The sequence below is a fragment of the Chelonoidis abingdonii genome, chromosome 4 (genome assembly GCF_003597395.2).
Source record: "Chelonoidis abingdonii isolate Lonesome George chromosome 4, CheloAbing_2.0, whole genome shotgun sequence".
NCBI lineage: Eukaryota > Metazoa > Chordata > Testudines > Testudinidae > Chelonoidis > Chelonoidis abingdonii.
Genome location: NC_133772.1, coordinates 119,494,861 through 119,515,852, shown reverse-complemented (window position 1 = coordinate 119,515,852; position 20,992 = coordinate 119,494,861). Strand labels below are relative to the sequence as shown.

At 43.0% G+C, this 20,992-nt stretch overlaps 1 protein-coding gene across 2 annotated transcripts; it reads right to left on the bottom strand.

Moving 5' to 3' along the window:
• Positions 1–322: 322 nt before the first annotated feature.
• On the bottom strand, positions 323–15,294 carry GPR65 (G protein-coupled receptor 65). Of its 2 annotated transcripts, none has more exons than XM_032774227.2 (2): positions 15,225–15,294; positions 323–4,755 (listed from the first exon to the last, which is right to left on the bottom strand). In XM_032774227.2, exon 2 carries the CDS (start codon positions 4,611–4,613, stop codon positions 3,603–3,605), a length of 1,011 nt encoding a protein of 336 aa, XP_032630118.1. In that variant the 5' UTR covers positions 4,614–4,755; positions 15,225–15,294; the 3' UTR covers positions 323–3,602. The 2 variants fall into 2 exon arrangements, with proteins under 2 accessions (XP_032630118.1, XP_032630120.1); XM_032774229.2 differs by lacking the exon at positions 15,225–15,294 and adding an exon at positions 5,138–5,261 and having other exon boundaries at positions 3,177–4,755.
• Positions 15,295–20,992: the final 5,698 nt, after the last annotated feature.

Below are 20,992 nucleotides of genomic sequence, written 5' to 3'. Positions count from 1 at the left end.
GAAGGGTGGACCCCATATAGATAGTTAGAAAAAGAAGAATCTGTGGTATGGGTAAGAAATCTGCAGTGTGTGTGTCCAGGGGGAGGATTTTCTCTTAGTTGTTTCTATATTGCTGTTGCTGCAATAACCCCATGTAAATATAAACAAAACATAGCCATTGCCCACTACTTCGCCATGTGAAAACACCCCAGGCAAACTTGCCACATCTGGAGACATTGAATAAAGTAGAAAAAATGTATTTTCTCTCACCCTACATTTTTTAGCTTTGTAAAATTTATTAGACAAATACATCAATGATGCAAGTTTAACACATTGCATTCCCCACACCCCCAAAACTCCCTTGAAGCTAGAATTCAGTCTTGGGCACAGACACTGGGACTGTCAAAGCAGCCTCAGGGAATTAGGCACCCAAATCCTATTGAAATTCAGTGGCAGTTGGACAACCAAGTCCTGTGGGCTCCTTTGAAAATCCCAGTCTCTATGCCTATTGTAAGCACAGCTGCGCCATTTCTTTATCTCCAAATAGCTCCAAAACAATTTGGGAAATTTAGTCAATTTTGGAGGTGATTCTGCAAAAACATGTGTGTGACTATGCAAGCACTCCCAGATCAGGCCCTTAGGTAGTACTTTGGGGAAATTAAAGGCTTGTAAAAGCTCAGGGCCAAATTCAGGCCTGTTGTAAGGAGTTTGGCTGCAACTCCTGAATTCAGTAGAGATGTACCTGCTTACCGTGGAGTTAAATTTGGCTAAGTTTAGGGTTATTTGGTTTCGTTGGTTTGATTTTTCCTACCCTCTTTTTAATATAATACAAGAATTACATTTATAGCAACAGACATGTTATAATGTACTGTCCATCTTAGCATTGCAAAGTGCTTTGGAAAGGTGTGAGGAGAAGCACTTCCCACAGTTTATGGATTAAAAAAATAGAGACATGAAGATCTTACACTGAGATCTGCAGGGGCAGGCACCTGGGCAGCACCATGCTGAAGTCAGTGGGACTCCATGCAGATGCAGAGGTCCACCTGGGCAGAACTCGAGGTAGGATTATGACCATAGTGACTTGCCAAGTGAGAGACTAGAAGGCTAGGAACAGAACCTAAGTCTCCTGAATCCCACTCCAATACTCTATCCATGCTGCAACAGATAGGGCACTACCTTGCCGCCAAGTGAGTACAACAGCTGGGATTTTTTCCTAACCTTTTCCAGTATGTGCTGAAAGATGTTTACATGTTAAGGTATTGCAGCAAGGCTGTTCTCTTTCTGAGGGCAGCTCACAAAATTGGCCAGTTATCAAAGAACAGTACTTTTTAATACTGTTATGCTTCTCTGTAACTGATCTTTTCAGGAGTCAACAGGTTCTGATACTTGTTCAAAACAATGCACTTCAATGCGAATACAGTGGAGGTGCTTACTTTTTCAATTCTTCCAGGGTGATGAAATTTCTTGTTCACTTATGAAATGCATCGTGTTCTCAGGCCAGCACTGAAGCACTTTGATGAAGCAACTGGCAGTGCTGCTTCCTGTGCTGTGCTGTCCTTTCCGTCAACAGTAAAATTCAACCCATAACTTAAAAAGTTAAAAGAAAGTAATTGTGGAACAATCACACTGAAATGCAAAAAGAATTTGTGGAACAGATGCTAACATGAAGACCCACTCCTTGGTGCTGCTCTCGGGGGCCCAAGTCCTTCTGATATATAAATCTATATAGCCAGGTTTTTTTTTTTAATGGAAAATTGGGATTTTACCTAAATGAAATTTTTGCAGCAAAATGCTTTCCATACACATTTTTTCTCTTTGTTGTTGATGTTGTTGGAAAACCGGATAAATGAAAATTTTCAGCTGAGAAGTGAAGTTTTTGGTTTTTGGGTAAAATTTTTTCTGAGAAGCTCTAAAAACCAGCACCTTCACAGGAGGCTCTCAGCACTACACAGAACCAAACCCATAGTTAGTATCTGTTGCACAGGTTATTGTTGGCTTCAGGTTTTTTTATAGTTTTAATTTTTTTGAACCAGATCGACAGCCCTGAGGACTGGAATGTGGACCAATATGTATTCTCAGTGAACTGGTGTAAATCCAGTTACTCTGGCTTTAGACAGTTGTAACCAAGAGCAGAATCTAGCCCTGTATTACTTTAATCCCAGGAGAAGAACAGCATGAAGATTAGTAGTTCATGGTTTCCTACTGCTGTATCCCTATTGCTGTGCCTCTTTGTGTCCTGGAGACATGGGGCCACATTTCCACCAGTGTATGCAATGAATAATTCCAACAGAGTAGTGTGAAGCCCTATGTGTGTTTCAACAATAATTAACTTTTAACCATCTGAATCTGGATCTTCCTATTATAATGAAACTATCTCAAAAAGGGAAAGCATATGTATTAACAAAGACAAAAGCAGAGACTCTTTTGGCAAGCCTGTATAAATGTACAGGTTTAAAACATTGCTGAAGATATTGGGGGCTCCTAGAAACCTGCTTGTTAAAATTGCACAACCACATTAGAAAGTAGATTAAGGTGAGTGCCCCACGTAGTCACTCTCTTTCTGACTACTGCAGTATAATTCCAGTCACACTTGTAACATTTATCCCTGGAGTTCTTAGGCTCCTTTTGCCTTTGGAATATGGTTTGTATCAAAAGACCAGGTATTTTAAAAAAATCCCGTGAGAGGATCCTTCCCACCACAACCTTCATATGTATATTAAAATTGGAAAGCAAATAGGTTCATAACCTTTCTGCCCTCTTCTTTGTGGGCACATTCATGCCCAATTCAAGGTGCATGGAATAAGATAAGGGGGACAGTGTTGTGGGAGACACTTGTTAAATTATTGTCAGCACAGCACAAGGTGATTGCTGTTTGATTTCTGCATTTGTTTTTCTCTGGTTAGAACAGGGATCAGCAACCTTTGGCATGTGGCCCACCATGGTAAGCACCCTTGTGGGCTGGGCTGGTTTGTTTACCTGCCGCGTCCGCAGGTTTGGCTGATCATGGCTCCCACTCGCTGCGGTTTGCCGCTCCAGGCCAATGGGGACTGTGGGAAGCGGCGTGGACCAAGCGATGTGCTGGCCATCACTTCCCGCAGCCCTCATTGGCCTGGAGTGGTGAACTGCAGCCAGTGGGAGCTACGACCAGCTGAACCTGTGGACATGGCAGGTAAACAAACCGGCCCAGCCCATCAGTGGATTTCCCTGATGGGCCGTGTGCCGAAGGTTGCCGATCCCTGGGTTAGAACAATGACATTAGTCCTGCTTCTCTACTTCAGTATACTGGTGAAACTTCAGTGACTTGCCCTGGTCACATAATGAATCCCTATTAGATCCTCCAGTAATAGAACCCATGAGTCCTGACTCACATTAACCTCTTTTAGATCACTAGACCACATACTTGCCCTTGCATGATGTATGTAAAGCAAAATAATATAATGGCTGAATTTTCCCCTCAGTTACACCCAGGCAACTCCACTGATTTCACATTATTTTGAATAGTATACAGCTTTAGTGGAGTTTCTTGGGTGTAAATGAGGAAAGAATTTTGCCTGTCTCATCAATTATGTAGTTCTTTGGCAGTTCACTGTATTGGGCATTTTGGAAAAAAAGTTCATTTTCACTTAAAGGTCTGTCGATGACTTCAGTGTCTCTGCTGTAGCGTTCTTTTTAATAATACTAGTCATAGTAGCATCGGTTGGCTGCTGTAACTCAGATTGTCGCACACAAAAGCAGCGCTTGAGCATGTTCAGGATATCTGTTCTCCCAGTTTCACTCACAAAGCAGTACAGAATTGGGTCAGCAATACAGTTGAAACTTGTTAAGGCCTGTGTAATTCTATAAGGCTTAAACATATGGACAAAGTTGACATTGTCTGGCTCATTGATGCTGCGAATCAGCAACACAGCATGGTAGGGAGTGAAGCAAAAGAAGAAAGTAATGGTGATGCTCAATAGCAGCTTCTTGATTTTCTTTTTTTCTCCGTCTTCTGTGGCTTGATTACGCCTCACAGCTTGGTAGATTTTTTGATAGCAAAACAGCATGATGGCCAAAGGGATCATGTATCCTGAGCATATCCGGAAGATGTTTAGTATGGCTTGCCATTTTTCCAAAGGGTATTTATCATAACATAAGACATGGCGAGTGGAATTGCAAACCTTGTTGAATGTTTCATCCTTCACCAGAATCATACTGTTCAGGCTGGTTTCCAAAATCCAAACAAAGATGCTAACAAGTAAGGCAAATCTTCTTGTGCGCAGGTGTTGAAACTTGAAAGGGTGAACTAATGCCAGGTATCTATCCACAGAGATGCAAGTGAGGAAGGCAGCACTGGTGTAAAAATTCATGTACATAAGGAAGGCAGAAATCTGGCAGAGCAAAGCAGAGAATCGCCAGGTATCTCCATGCCAAGTGTAATCAATCCACAGAGGCAAGGTCAGAGAGTATAGGAGGTCAGCTAGGGATAAACTGAAGAGATATATTGCTAACTCATTTTTTTTCTTCACTTGTATACAAGATACACAGAGGAATGTACAGTTGACAGGAATACTGACCACAATCACAGTGATGTAAACAAATGGAAACAAGTTCTTATCCAGATTGTAATTGTCCATGCACTCAGTAATGTTATTCATTGTCCCCTTCTTAGAACAATCATTGAGTTAATTTCAGCCTGGATAGAGAAGAGCAAGCTCTGTAGTCTTATGGGTCAGTTTCTTCTGCTAATTCCCCAGGGCACAATGACAAGGATCCCATCCACTGCACTGAAATTTCTTTCTGTAGCAAGAAAAAAAATATCATTTGGTTGATCATTCAGTTAACCTGGTGTGCAAAAATGCAGTGGTCCTTCAAAAGCTCCAAGCCAATGCAGGAATAAAAGAGCTAGACTCATAAGACTGTATTGTGCATCCTGAGAGGTGCAGTATGAAACCCGGGCCATTTAGTATAGGACCTGAGACAATTAATATAGGAAAGAACCAGTTCTAATGTGTATTTACTGAGTGAATATATTTGCTTTGCAAAAATCAAGAGATCTCATCATCTTAATTTGTGTAAACTCTCCTTCTTTCCCTTCCTCATGCTTATAACATCTCCTTGTGTCCCAGGCTTGCTCTACACTACAAAGTTAGGTCAGTGTAAGCACCTTGCATCGACTTACTTGTGCACATGTCTAGACTTAAATTTATCTCCCACTGATGCAGGTGCCTCATTATGCCAACACAGTAAGAGCAGGTCCCTGAGCAACATTGATTGATGGTTGATGTACGGATGTGAACATGGAATGAGAGTGGACACCATAGCTGCCGACTCCATGGGTGCTCTGGGGCCGGAGCACCCACAGGGAAAAATTAGTGGGTGCTCTGCACCCACTGGCAGCCAAGCTCCCTCCCAGCTCTTCTCCGCAGCTGCCACCAAACAGCTGTTTGGTGGCATGCTGGGAGTGAGGGGAGGAGCAGGAACATGGCATGCTCAGGGGAAGAGGCGGGGTCAAGGCAGGGATTTGCGGAAGGGGTTGGAATAGGGGCAGGGAGGGGGTGGATTTGGGGCAGGGACTTTGGGGAAGGGGTTGGAATGGGGGTGGGGCAGAGGTGGGAAGAGGTGGGGCAGGGGCAGGGCCGGGGGTAAAGGAGGATCGAGCACCAGGGGAAAGCGGGGAAGTCGGCACCTATGGTGGATTCTACATTACCTTTGTCAACCCTAATTATCCTCCTGCAGTTATCGCACACTGCCTGACACTGATTGCTGTGGATACACCGCTGCCCCACGGTCACAGAGACCGTAAGTCCCCCACATTTAAAATCTCTGAGAATTTTTGAAATGCCTTTTCCTGGTTGTCCAGCTTGGTGAGCACACCTCTATCTGCTCTACAATGTTATGTGCAGATGCCCAGCTACCCATGCTGGCTACATGCTCCAGACATGCCCTGGCCTAAAGTAGATAGGAGATATTGGATCTCTTGGGCTGGTGAGAACAGGCTGTGCAAACACAGCTCTGAACCAGCAGCAGCAATGTCAGTATATATAAGTAGATTGCTGAGGGGATGCAGGAGAAGGGGTATAATGGGGATCAGCAGCAGAGCCATGTGAAAGCCAAGGAGTTGTGGCAGGCATATCAGAAGGTTAGGGAGGCCAACAATCGATCCGGTACTGAGCCACAGACCTGCTGCCTTTACAAAGAGCTGCATGCCATTCTTGATGGCTACCCCACCACCACTGTGAATACCTCCAAGGAGTCTGAGTCACAGGCCTCCGCCATGAATAGGAAGGAAAAGGAGGTGGACAAGGAAGAGATGTATGGGGGACTGATAAGTGGGGGTCTAGCTGTGCAAGCCAGGAGCTGTTCTTGACTCCACTGCAGTCCAGTCAGTCTCTGCAGTTGAACCTTGGGTAAATAAATCTCCCATTATGGTTACGGCTCCCACAACTTAGTAGGACCCAGTGATTGACTTTTCATTAATTTACTTGTACTAGAATAGGTAGTGGTCCAAAACAGAGGTAGAATTGCTGTCTGCTTTTCATTCCCTTCTAGAGTCGGACTGGGGGGCGGGGGCGCGGGGTTGACCGTGCACAGTAGTTTGTTTATGTACACAGGGATGTCCCTTTAATCCTCCTGACAGATCTTGATGAAACTTCCATGGGGGTACACTGCAATCCTCTTCCAGAGGTTTCTAGGGATGGTGGCTTTATTTTTTCCTCTGAGGTAGAATACTTTCCCATTCCAGTCAGCAATAACTTTGGCAGGCCCCAGGGCCGGCTCCAGGCACCAGCTCAGCAAGCAGATGCTTGGGTGGCCAAGGGGAAGGGGTGGCACGTCGGGCTCTTTGGCGGCAATTCGGCAGCGGGTCCCTCGGTCCCTCTCGGAGGGAAGGACCTGCAGCCAAATTGCAGCCGAGAAAGAAAGTGGTGCGGTGGAGCTGCTGCCGAAGTGCCGCCGATCACGATTGTGGCTTTTTTTTTTTTCCCCCCGCTGCTTGGGGTGGCAAAAACCCTGGAACCAGCCCTGACAGGCCCTGTTGCCTTAAAGACGCAGCATACGGGCCCAGGTGCCTTCAGGACACCAGCAGCAGCTGTGCTTTTTTTGTCTGTTACCCTCAGGAGTGAAATATCAGGTAAAATCAACACTACTTGTGGAAAATGGTGCCAGTATTCAGTTCCATTGCCCTATACTCATAATTTATACCCCTGAGCAATTCCCTACTCGGTTCTCTCACCCCTGGTGGTCATACTCACCATTGCTTGAACTGAGAGTGGCACTGGGCACGAGCACTCCAAAGTAGAAGCGTCAATAAGCACGTCTTGTTTAACACCTTAGGGAAGCAAGGGAAGGGGGGAGTTCTGAATCTTATGTTTTGCTTTCCATTCCTACTGTACTAACAATGGCACCTCTGTGTTTTATCAGCTGCAGCTGCTGTGGCCTTGAGGAGTACCCTCCACATCAGTGGAAGGACTGATGCAGATAAGAAGAAGAAAAGAGGGGACATAGGAGGATGTGTTCTGTGAGATCCTGCAACCAAATGCTGCATCAGACCATGAACTGAAGGCCTGGAGGGTCAATATTGCTGACTGTGTGGAGAAGAAAAAAGCGGACAGCTGAAAGGCCCAGGAGTCCCAGTAGGAAAAGGAGAGGGAGATGTACCAGGACATAAGGAAGCTTCTCTGGCAGCAAACACAGATGCTGCAGACTCCTGGTTCAACAGTCCTGGGCTTGATTTCCAATGCAGTTTGTGGAGAACTGCAGAAAGCACCTTCCTACACCCCCGCCCCGCCTCAGCATTCCACGTGTCCTCAGGCCCACACACCTACCTCTACCACTCCACCTTGAGGGAAAGCATGGACAGCTGCAGAGGCATGTATAAATCAACTGTAGCTCTCACAGGTCAGTGTATATCGCTATAATGGATAGCAGTGTTCCTTCCTCTTGTTTATTTATTAAAGTTTCTAAATTTTTTTAAGTTAAAAAGTATTTACTTGTAACTTCTTCAGATTTTTTTTTGGAGCTATTTTCGTAAGTAAATAAAAATCCTTTGTTTTGAAAGCAATTAATCTTTATTCATTTACAACACATGATGTGAAATGCCTGCTGCCAGTGAAAGTAGTGGTCTTCTACTCTCACAATCCATAGGAGTGGTGCCAAACAGTGTAGACATAATAAATGTGCACTAAGCACCCCAACATTAATAGGTGCACTGTCAGTGATACATGCACAGGTGTGCAAAAAGCCCCAGGTTGAGAATAGTAAACCACAGAATGTTGCTGGGGCTCGCTGTGCTCTTTCAAAGCTTCCCTATGCCATGAGCTTGTTTGATAGTCATTGTGTCTGGCTGTTCAACTCAGCAGACAGCCGCTCCACCTCCATGCGTGCAACAAGTTTTCCCAGTAGGCAGCTATTATCATTGGGGTATTTTTGCACTGAGAATAACAGTTGAATGTGGTCTTTCAATCTACCGAAGATCAACTGTGATTCTGCACCTGCTGAGCCTATAGCTGAATCTTTCCTTGGTGCTGAAGAGATAGGGAGAGTTGTTTCTAAGAAGGGAGATGAACAGAGGACATTTTCTATGGCTGAACTTTAGAAAATGAAGCACTGATTTCCCCCTCCACATCTGAGCTCCCATCTGTGCCGGAAGAGTCTTGTTCTAATGTGAAACAGCGCAGAGTAGAGCGGAAGAATTGTGTCTTACTTATAACATTCCTGCTAATACATCCCAGAATGATGTTCACTTTTTTTTGCAACAGTGTTACACTGTTGACTCATATTTAGCTTATGGTCCACTCTGACCCCCAGATCCCTTTCCACAGTACTCATAGACTTTAAGGTCAGAAAGGACCATTATGATCATCTAGTCTGACCTCCCGCACAATGCAGGCCGCAGAATCGTCATTTCCCATTTTATATGTGTGCAATTTATTGTTCCTTCCTAAATGAGGTACTTTGCATTTGTTCTTATTGAATTTCATCTTAATTACTTCAGACCATTTCTCCAGTTTGTCCAGATCATTTAAAATTTTAATCCTATCCTCCAAAGCACTTGCAAGCTCTCCCAGCTTGGTATCATCTGCAAACTTCATAAGAGTACTCTCTATACCATTATCTAAATCATTGGTGAAGATACTGAACAGAACTGGACCCAGAACTGATCCTTGCAGGATCCCACTCGTTATGTCCATTCAGTATGACTGTGAACCACTGATAATTACTCTCTGAGTATCAGAGGGGTAGCCATGTTAGTCTGGATCTGTAAAAAGTGACAAAGAATCCTGTGGCACCTTATAGACTAACAGACGTATTGGAGCATAAGCTTTCATGGGTGAAACCCACTTCATCAGACATGTCTGTGAGTATTCACCCACGAAAGCTTATCTCCAGTACGTCTGTTAGTCTATAAGGTGTCACAGGACTCTGTTCCTTTTTACCCTCTGAGAACGGTTTTCCAAACAGTTTTGCACTCACCTTATAGTAGCTCCATCTAGGTTGCATTTCCCTAGTTTGTTTATAAGAAGGTCATGTGAGCCAGTATCAGAAGCTTTATTAAAGTCAAGATATACCACATCTACCGCTTTCCCCCATCCACAAGGCTTGTTACCCTGCCAAAGAAAGCTATCTTTTTATTTTTAGATCACTGAAGATCTCCTTGTTAAGAAGGCTCCATCTACACTACAAATAACTGCTGTGTCACCCCTCTTCTTTCTTGAGGTAGTCAAAGAATAGTTCAGTTTTGTAGTGTAAGATGGGCCTTTCAACTTCTTGTGCTTCATATTCACCATTTGTAAAATGTTGTGAATGATACCTACAACCTGATAGGATGAGTGGTGAGGCTGAGTTAGTAGTTATGCTGGGAACGGGCTGCCTCTTATCACCTTTGCCATCCTTCCGGTAAATAATATAAGTAGGGAACATAAGGCTATAGTTTTAGGGTTCAACTAGTAAAAGTATTTAATATCTACTTCTTCCCACCAGCTGGTTATGAATCCAAATAGCTAAATAAGAGTTAAACCCACCAATGAGGCAGATTTCTAAATTTCCTTTCCCTCCAATCCAAATATCAAATGTAGAATTAAACCTGAAAAAACATTTTCTACACCCTCACCCTGAATCTGAACACCACAATTTAGAGTTAACCACAAACTTTCTGATTTTCAAAATAAATTGTCCTGTCAGTCATTCACCATGTAAATTTGTCTGTTTGCTGAAGCCATGTCAAATGCATTGCCCCGCCCTTTAAAAAAATAGGGGTTTAATGTCCCTGCATAGACGCCAAGGCTGCTGATTTGAAGTTTCATGTAGTAAACTGCATGCTGTTCAGTTTGACCAGAGCCCTCTGAGAATGACAATCAACCCTATTGGGATTTGAACCTGTGGTTGTAAGCAATCTGTGGAACAATCAGCTTAGAGCTCAGATGTCTAAGCCACAACTTTTGGTCTTTATGGTACTCTTACTTCAAGGTTTGCTAAATAAAGTTCAGGAAATAGAACATTTCAGTGGGCTGTTTCAGTTGTAGTGTAGTTTGCTAACTAATACAGAGAAAGGAATGGTTCTCTGACTCATCTGTGGTTTTAGTGTCAGACAGTCTGTCAGCAGAAGAGAAGGAGAAGCTTGCTGTGGAATGAGAATGTTGGAGGCCCAGTCTGGAAGAACCATGGTACTGTCAAGTACATTGACTGAGGCTAGAGCAGTAACTATTCCTGCAAGGGGACAGTTAAGGAAGCCAGCTGGGGCACTGGGATTTCTGAACACTGTGAGCAATTTCAGCCCATGCTCTATGGATTTTGCATGCATGGGCTAAAGTTTGTGGATTCATCAGATGGAAAACCCAACCTCAGAGGGGCGTAGTCTGAGGTTCACTGTGGGTTTTTCACCCAGCTCTAGCTATTATTGCAATACTCCCTTTACTATAGAGATACTTTCCCTACTCGAAAGGAGTCAGAAGTGGCATTCAGCACATCACTTGTCCATGCCAGTCTTTGACTCAAACAAGGGCAACTGATTCCTCACTTCTGGGAGCGCAAAATTCACACAAATTGGAAAACAGGGAAATTCCTCTTAAAGAAAAGACACTCCAGCCAAATTGAGGCCCTGTGGATATTTAATTATCGAGAGACTGAGAATTAATTTTAAAAGGAAAATTTAGCAAGGAGAAAGGAATATTTAGCAAGAGTGAAGGAGAACTGCCAGTATGGTTTGCTAAACTGCCTTCCTTGTGAATAGGGTATTTAAATGTAGGCAGAATTATTTCACTTAAAGCACAGAGATAGGCTCAGATTGCAAATGTTCAATTTGCAGGTGTTTGGATCGTGGGTTTTGGTCAAGCCCTTTTGTAACGGAATGTAAAGTAAACATGTAGGAAAGCCAGATGAGGGGGAAAATATGCTGCTGTTTCACCCTCCAACACCTCTGAGTCACTGCATTCTTCCCTTTCCTGTCATATACTGTAACTGCTCTCCTGATTCCTCACACCGTTTACTTTCATACCATTCCCTACTCCTAGGCCAGCATCCTGGTCATCCTCCCACCCTTTCTTCTATAATGATCTCCTCACTGACCATGAGCCTTCTCCTCATGCTAAAACTGCTGTCCCATGTATTGTATTTGTCAGACTTAGACTGCAAGATCTTTAGGGCTGCGACCTTGCTTTGCTTTTATTCTGCAAAACACCTTATACAATAAAGATTCGAGATTAGTTTCAGAGACAATTCTGCATGAAAAAAAGATGGAGAGATGAAGCAAGAAAGGTGAAGATTCAGAGGACAAGTGGACTGTCCCTCCCCAGCATTTCTTTATGTCCTTATTTGAGTAGATCACTGCCCGCAAATGTTCTTTACTAATACTCGTCAACAACTACAACATGTTTCAGCATGAGCGCTTTGACAAAGGAAAGTGCTGGTGCCAGGAGGCAGCTTCTGACCTCCTAAAGAATCTATTTTCAGGCCCTGACATATTGATACTATTTAGGCCCAGTCATGCTCTCAGTAGGAGCATCCCATTAGCTGCCTGTCATTCTGTCACTGAATAAACCTGGTGAGTAGCCTACATTGCATATACTTAAATTGTAGCTACTTGAAGAGAATCATATAATCAGGGCAGGCTAAATTCTGCCTTTAGCCACAAACACTGTATTTTATTGGCTGGGAAGGGAAGAATTTGGTTACAATGTTTATTTCACAACTTCATGACTCCTGGTTGGAATATTTCATACATGACTCAACTTTTCTGAATGTCTGAAATGAATCATTCCTAAAGCCTTCATTCAATAGGTAGCCTATTCTTCTGTTTTGGGGAGTTATAGTTATTGCTTAGAATGATATTGGGTTATAGTTTTGGGATTTATATCTATTTATTGTCCAGACTGTTTAATTTTCTCCATTATAGAATACATATAAATCTAATTTTGAATTTGCGCTTCAAAAAATAACTATTATAGGACCAAATTTACTCTTAGTTACATTGGAGTAAATCCAGATTTTGGAGTTCTTCCAGCCTCATGTTTGTGTAACTGTGAGAGTAGAATTTGGCCCATCATATCTATATTCTGGTTTCCAAATTAGATATGTCCCCAACATAACACTACGTGGGGTCAACTTTCTGTTCATTTTCTCCTGTCTCCAATAGCAACCAATAGTTCTGGTTATTTATCAGTCCATTTCCTTGATCACCATTTTGCTACTCTCTCCACAACTCTAGTATAGGAAACCAGCTGTAGGAGTAGACTGGGAAAGTTAACTATGGAATAATAAACTTGGGTAACATCTGGAGAAATGGACTGGGAAATTATATCCTTTTGGGGAAGTATGTAAAGAAGCTAATAAGGACCTTTCTAATCATTCCAGGAGGAAAGTTTATCTCATCTATGGTATCTCTACAGTTCCCATCACCATGGTATGTGTGTTCTGAACACTGCAATTAGATCCACAGAGCATTGTCCAGAGAGGATTTGAAAGATTCTCTTTGCACATTGCCATTTCAAAGCAATAGAATCAGCACCAAAAATATCCTTTGATTTGATCACAAACACGAAACGAAGATTCTAGTAACATTCTACCATTTTCTGAAGAGACCTCATACTTCAATTCAGTAGAAGAAAGTCTTTTTTTTCTTCTCTCCAGACTGGAGAATATCCTAGTCTTGGAAATTAGAAAAGCCCAAGAGTCTGACTAATGGTTTTGTGTTATGAACAGTAAAGCTTATGCGCTCATTTCAACAAATCCTACTTTAGTCACTAACAACCAGCTTAATCTCCTTTGAAGCATCTGCAACAAGCACATTTCACCATTCCTACATTTCTAATTCAAAAAGATCCAACTAATTGCTACAAGCAGTTTTCAGTATACTGTGCTACGCTGCTGTAATAAATGGCTCTGCAGGTAAGATAAGCAATTAGAGAACTGGGCTGCAAAAGCTGGAAGATCTGCGAGTGCTGCTGCTGCAGTGGTTCTATGCAAAATAGTAGTAAAGCAGCCAGAAATTGTAGGTGCAGCTAGTTGACTTGAAATGCCTGTTTCCTGTCAGACCCATATTGTAAATTGTATTGTTTCATGTGCTTAAAATTGAAACCCTCTAACAGTAATACCTCCCAAATCTAGATTTCGATCTGAATTTTGCGAGTGGTCCCTATCTTTAGAATGAGCAGATCCAAAAACTCAAGTCTGAACCTTGACAAAATGTTGGATGTTTGAAGACCAGATTTTTATGAGACTTTTTATGCTTGAGCCCATATTTACTATTTACTTAAAATGCATCCTATACTAGTATGGTATCTTTTGTGCCCCATACTTAAAAAAAAGCATCATCTTTCATGAATTGTTAAATTATACTCACAACTGTTATAAATGTAGTCTACCTTTGTTAGGGAGCCAGGGAAGCCTACAAAGCATTAACTTCTGTTAACTCTGAGATATACTTACAAGCACGATCGGCTTTAGGTCGATTCCCCTGATTCCCCGGAATTGGGCCCCGCACCGAAGAATGCCCACGCCTAAAGGGGCACTACTCTGGGGGTCTTTGGTGGCATTTCAGTGGCGGGGGTCTTTCGGTGTCGCGGAAGACCCAGAGCAGAGCCCCCACCGCTGAAATGCTGCCGAAGCCCCAGACCGCCGCCAAGTATTCGAATTGGGCCCCGCGGGCCATAAAGCCGGCCCTGATTACAAGATTATTTTATAAAGCACTAAAAAAAATCCCAAATATTATTGTTAAAATAAATCAGCTAACACATAAATAACAGAGATCATTGGTTTGGTAGGATGTAGTTCACACATTTGTCTATTACTATGATTTTGCTACACCTTATATGAAACAAATTTTTGATATTGCATGTTTAGAGAGAGAGAGAAACTATGCGAAATACAATACATATGGTGCTAGAAACATTAATAAACCACTTTCCAGAGCATCTTGTCTTCAGTCTCTCTTGCTTAGTTTATAAGCTCTTTGAGGCAGAGACTATTTGATTTTCTTTGTATTGTACATGGCTGCGCATATTATTGGTGCTAAACAAATAATAAAGAAAATAATCAGATAAACTGCTGAAACTCCTTAGCCATGATGATCCTGGAGCAACGTAGTAATAGAAACTATATAATAGAACGTCAGAGTTACGACTGGTCAACCATACCTGTCATTTGGAACTGGAAGTACACACTCAGGCAGCAGCAGAGACAAACACATGAAAAAATGGAAATACAGCAGAGTACTGTGTTAAATGTAAACTATTAAAAAAGGGAAAGCAGCATTTTTCTTCTGCATAGTAAAGTTTCAAAGCTGTGTTAAGTCAATGTTCTTTCAAAAGTTTACAGCTGAATAACCATAACATTTTGTTCAGAGTTACGAACATTTCATAGTTGCGAACAACTCCATTCCCAAGGTGTTCGTAACTCTGAGGTTCTACTGTAGTTTATAATCTGAAAACCCATCTGAAAATATTTTCATTATTCCTTCCTTCCTCTACAAAACAACAGAGGCTTTTAACTCAGCCAGTTCTTTAAGAGCAATAAACCATGTCCAAGAGGTTGGAGTAGTATCTTAAACCACCCCATCTTTGGAACGATCCACTCACCCTACTGCCTCATACACATGTTGGTACTATAGCATCAGACAATCTCTCTCCACACCCTCGCATGTCTCAGTGTTTAGCAGTTCTATCTGATGTTGCCAGTATCACATTCAAGGAGAACCAGCAGGAGAACTCTACTAGAGGATAATGCTGCTGATAAAAGTTATGTCCCTGCTAGCTTCTTAGATGTTCTGGACTTACCTGGCAAGCCATGCTTTCCAGTGTTGCAGTTTTTACTACTTTAGCTACTGTGAACAGCTGGTTTTGAGACAGGAAACTACAGCAAAGAGTGTCCCTAAAGAAACAGGAAACTGCAACGCATATCTTTAATAGAGAATACACCAATGAGAAAGCAGTTCAATAGATAGGATATATGTATTCAGAATTGAAAAAAATCTGCCTTATTTTTCAGGCACTAATTTTTGTCTTCCACTTTGTCCTATTAATCTTGGTTTGGCAGCAAGAAAGTGGGCAAAATGGCTGAATAAGCCAGGGTGCCCAAACTTTACCCAGCTGAGGTTGCCTTGGCAACTTTACAGGAGCCCAAAGTCAGCACCTGATTCCATAAAGTGGAATATATTGCAGCCATCTTTATCTATGCTACTGATGTGGAGTATGCAGAGATGACAGCTCCACAGATGCAGAGCTCCATCTTTTTTATTTTAATATGCCAGAAATCAGAGGTTCTTACTGAGGACCTGATCCTGCTGGTTGAAGTATCAGACATGCATTTTTTATTCTAGCCTCTCTTTGGCAACCTCCCATTGAATCAGATGGGAATTGGCCTGAGCAAAACCTCTGTATAAACTGAAAGGATCTAAGGGGTTGGCCCAGCAAGAATTGATTCACTTCAAAAGCTGTAAATACAGATTTAAAAATTGTATTTATATTCACCCAGGCTCAAGTCATTCAATGGGCATTTTGCTTTAGTAAGGACTACAGGATTTGATCCACAGCATGAAAGTATAATATATGTGATATGTAAATATATATATTTATTTCCTATAAATTGAAACTAGGACCTGCTCCCATTGAAGTTAAAAGGTGGAAGTTCAGGCCATTTGACTCTTTTAAGAAATTTTCCTGGCTTAATGTGACTATTGCACAGTTGGCTAATCTGTACAGATCCTCTTTTTTTCGGTGGGTAAGACAACTTGGTTTTATATACATTAATTCTCATAAAATCTGAGTTTGCGTGGGAGTGATTCACTTCTGCATTTGGGAAACTGGTACAACTTCACACCAGATTTCTACACACTGGGTAACACAAACAGATGGCCTGTTTGCTGATTCAGCTTAAATGCTAGGAGAAGTTAAATATAGGTCTTGGTGGCTGTAGTGGGGCAATGACTCACTGCTGTGGCACCTCCTGCTGGTCATCCTGGGAATTAGCTCTGTCCACTCAAGAGTGCCCTCTGCAGGCCAGCGTCTCGCTTGTTGTTGGCCTTGGTGTCCCTCCCAGACCCCAGTGCTCCTTCTCTTGGGGTTCTGCCCCCTGCAGTCTTGCTGAGTCTCCCCTCCCCAGGGAACCTCCAAACCCCCATCTCCCTCACCTCAAAACTCCTATCCCCACCTCACCTCAATCTTTTGCTACTGCCAGTCACCATCTAGTCCTTGCTCACTGGGGTGAACTGCAGTATAATTGCCACTCATCATCGGCAAGGAGGATCTAGACCTACTGCCTTTGCCTACTCTTGGGCTGTCCTCTGCAACCCCAGTACCCTTCTCAGCCTTTAGCAAGGCCTGCACCCTAGGGGTTTTCCAGGCCAGAGCTCCCCAGCTCCTCTGGCCATTCCCCAGCCCTGCTCCAGTCTAGGTATCCTGCTCAGCAGCCAAGCCCATTTCTTTCAACAGCTAAACAGAGAATATCAAGCACTAGCTAGCAGCCCTTTTATAGGGCCAGCTATGGCCTGATTGGGGCATGGCCCCAGCTGAGGCTGTTTCCCCAATCAGCCTTTCCCCAGCCACAGCCCTCTCCAGGGCTGTTTTTAACCTTTCTGGGCAGAAGCAGGGTAACTACCCTGCTATAGTGGCATATTTCAAACCCTTGAACTAGGATAAACAGCAAATACAGGCTCTGGTGAATCAGAAGACAATGCCGGAGAGCTCTTTTCTGTTTGATTCAAAGATTTGGATCCTATTTTCCAGCCAGAACGAGACACAACATTTTTATATATGGTGTTTGCAGTGATGGGCTGGATACATTAAACCTAACATCACTGAATAGTTTCAGACTGAAGAATGCCTACAAAATGGGGTCCCGACACTGCTCCCCAGTATGGCAATTGGGTGGTTTTCTGCAAGCTGGGATGGTGGGCAGACCAGGGCATTATTCTGAAGGAAATTTCAGTCAGTCTTTCATTCTGTTCTCTATCAGAAACATTCTCTAGCTTCCAGAGCTTCTGACTCACCTTTCGCCGGCCCATTGTGGACTCAGGATGAAATTGGTGGTAGCTCAGTTTTTTCTATTGAAGGTTCTCATTGTGCAGTAAGAAAGAAGCAATTTGTTTTTATCATTGTAAAATGTTCAGATTGCTAGTTTTTTCCCAGGTATTATGTTGTATATCAGCTACTATTACAAATTTCTTCACTGTGTGCTTATCAGAAATGGAAGCTGAAAAGGAGATGATGCATCATACGCTGTGCAAGAAAACCCACTTCTCATTGGTGTCTGCTTGTACCAGGGCTGAATTTGCCCAGTGTCTGTGCCCAAATTACCTACTATCATTCAAAGAGATGCGGTCACTGTTGGATTGGGCATTTGTCATTGAAAAAGAGAAGCTGAAAAGAAAAAAAACTAATTTACTGTGTCTAAAATGCTTTACATAGGAAATAGACGGCAAGTATTTTGTTTAAAGCTTTAATATTTTTATTTAGTTTTGGATTAATAAGTGCCTCCCTCATACCTCCCTGGGGTGCATGCACAAAAGCTAAAAGCAACAAATGTAATTTATTGGCAGCACAGTCACTGACTTTTGTTTTTCCCAGGGGGTGGTCCCATCCTCTCTCTGCCTCTTCCCCCTCCCCCAAGGCCCCCACTGCCTACCGCTTGCTCCTCTCTGCCCCTTCAAGCGCCTCCCACCAGCTGCTTGCTGCTCCACTGGCCATCCTGGGGCCCGCTGACCAGCTGATCTACAGCCAGCTCCAGGGCCATGGAACCACTGTTGCTGGTGGGTGCTGAGCACCCCCTATTTTTTTTCTGTGGGTGCTTGAGCCCTGGAGCATCCATGGAGTTGGTGCCTATGATTGGCAGAAGACAAAACCAAGATTCTCAACCCAGATTAAGATTCTTCAAATGCTGTCTAAAATTGCCTGCCCAGGAAGAAGCCTTTGATGTCCTGATTCTGCAGGTTGCTTGGCACCCTCAACTACCGAGAGGTGAGGGGACTCACACCTTGCAGGATTGAGACCTGCGTCATGTCCTGAAAATCCACAGATTTGGCCTCTGATTGGCAAATGAGATGATGTTCATTCCAGAGCTGAGGGTCTTCTACTGAGAATAATATGCCTCCACAGATGTATTCATTTAGGTGCTCAGCAAAAATTACCCAACTGACTTCATCTGTCTCATCATGATGGCAAAATAATATTACTAAGCAGCTCATATGAAAGCATTAGGGTGTGACAAGATATAGTCTGGTGGATTGAATATGGACTGGAGGCCAGGAATGCTAATCCTGGCTCTGCCACTGAGTCACTTTGTAGCCTTGAGCAGTCACTTAACTTCCTTATTGTCCTTCTCCCCTTTGTAAAACAGAGCTAATAATACTGGTTTACATATCTCACTTGGGTGTGGGAAGATTAACTAATTAATGTTTGTAATGCTTTGAAAATAAAAAATTGTATACACGTGTTCAATGTTGTTATTAAGGATTAGCAAACAAACAGGAAACATGCATCTGACAAAGTGGGTATTCACTCATGAAAGCTCATACTCCAATACGTCTGTTAGTCTATAAGGTGCCACAGGACTCTTTGCTGCTTAAACAGGAAACAGTGATCATTTAGACACTACAGTTCTTCAGCAGCATAAGAAGCAGAAGCAGTTGCTAGCGTAAGCTCAGCAACATCCCTTATGTGGATAAATAGATAAGAGCTGGCTTTCTATATCTAGATCTGACACTGACTACCTCTGTGATCGTGGGCAAATCCTTTCACCTCTCTCTGCCTTATTTTCTCCATCTGCAAAAGGAGTAAATATTCTTGTAAAGTGCTTTGAGACCAATAGATGAAAAGTCCCATTTACAGATAAGAAGTGTTAGTATTATTTCAAGCAACAAAGAGTCCTGTGGCACCTTACAAACTAACAGATGTATTGGAGCATAAGCTTCCGTGGGTGAATACCCACTTCATCAGATGCAGAATTATTTCAGTGTATTAACAATTTGATGACCTTCCCTTTATACAGAATGTTTTCTTGGAATAGGATCTGTCTGAAAAACCTGGCTTGCTTTTATGGAATATTGTTTACTATTTCAGTTATTCATATTTTGTAGGTGCATGGCAGTACAGCAATTAAATATCCTCCAACGTAGATAATAAAAACAAACCCCAGGAAGTGAGTACCTTCTCATCCTGCTAGGCATACCCCTATACCATACACCACCTAACCTACCCCCCCCTTGAAAAAGCCTTGGAAAAAAAGTTTGTTATGTAGTGTACCCTAAAGAAGACAAGTATCAGAGGGGAGCCGTGTTAGTCTGGATCTGTAAAAGCAGCAAAGAGTCCTGTGGCACCTTACGGACTAACAGACGTATTGGAGCATGAACTTTCATGGGTGAATACCCACTTCATCGGATGCATGCATTCACCCACAAAAGCTTATGCTCCAATATGTCTGTTAGTCTACAAGGTGCCACAGGACTCTTTGCTGCTTCTAAAGAAGACAAAATCCAGATTTTGGCACAACAAAGTGAGAAATGCATTCCAGAGCCAAGTATCCCTCGCCAATAAAACCTGCCTCCAGCTCACTACTACTTGCCAGAGGGTTATAATCTTGTAGCCTTAGATAGCGCCGTCCTTAGGATTTATGGGGCCCTACGCAGTATTATTAAACTGGTGCCTCTATGCCCAATGGCAGTCCGGGCTCTGAGCCCGGGGGGGGGGAGGGACGAGGCAGCAAAGGATACCGAGACTCATGGCAGCAGAGACTCACAGTTCCCCATAGAGAGCCTTGTACTCTCTCCCTCATGCATAATGTGCAGTGCCGACACATTTGGCTCTGTGAATATGGCCCCTGCTTCAGGAGACTGCAGTGCACACTCAGTGTGCGGGAGCCGACCCACTCTTACCTATTGTCATGGGCAGTGGGTGAAGCTGCTGCTTGGGGAGGCTAGTTCCCCAGCCCACATGTGGCCCTGCCTTTGCTGATACTCACACCTTCTTATCAACTGTTAGAAATAGCCATCTTGATTGCATTGGCCTCGTTAGCACTACAAAAGTAATTTCCTCTCCCTTGGTATTCACGCCTTCTTGTCAACTGTTGAGAATAGGCCATTTCCACCTTAATTGAATTGGCCCGTTAGCAATGACCCCCGATTTGGTAAGGCAACTCCCATCTTTTCATGTGCTAGAATATGTATTCTGTTTACTGTATTTTTCACTTCATGCATCTGATGAAGTGGGTTTTAGCCCATGAAAGCTTATGTCCAAATACATTTATTAGTCTCTAAGGTGCCACAAGTACTCCTTGTTGTTTTTGGTGAAGATACTGTAAGATGATGGGAGAGAGCTTTCCTGGCAGCTTAGTTATTCCACCGGCAGCAGCTCTCCCACCAACATAGTGCTGTCTACATGGGGGTGGGGGGGTTAAGGTCAGTATAACTATCTTCCTTAGGATGTGGATTTTTTCATACCCCTGAGCAAAGTAGTTATACCGAAGTAAGTGTGTAGTGTAGACCTGGCCTTATACTTCTACACTTGATTGCCAGAGTTTATGCTCCTTTCTATTTTCATGAGTAGATTTTGAC

Excerpts from the sequence above, each read along its gene's own strand:
- GPR65 (XM_032774227.2), bottom strand. The coding sequence starts at position 4,613 with ATGAATAACATTACTGAGTGCATGGACAATTACAATCTGGATAAGAAC.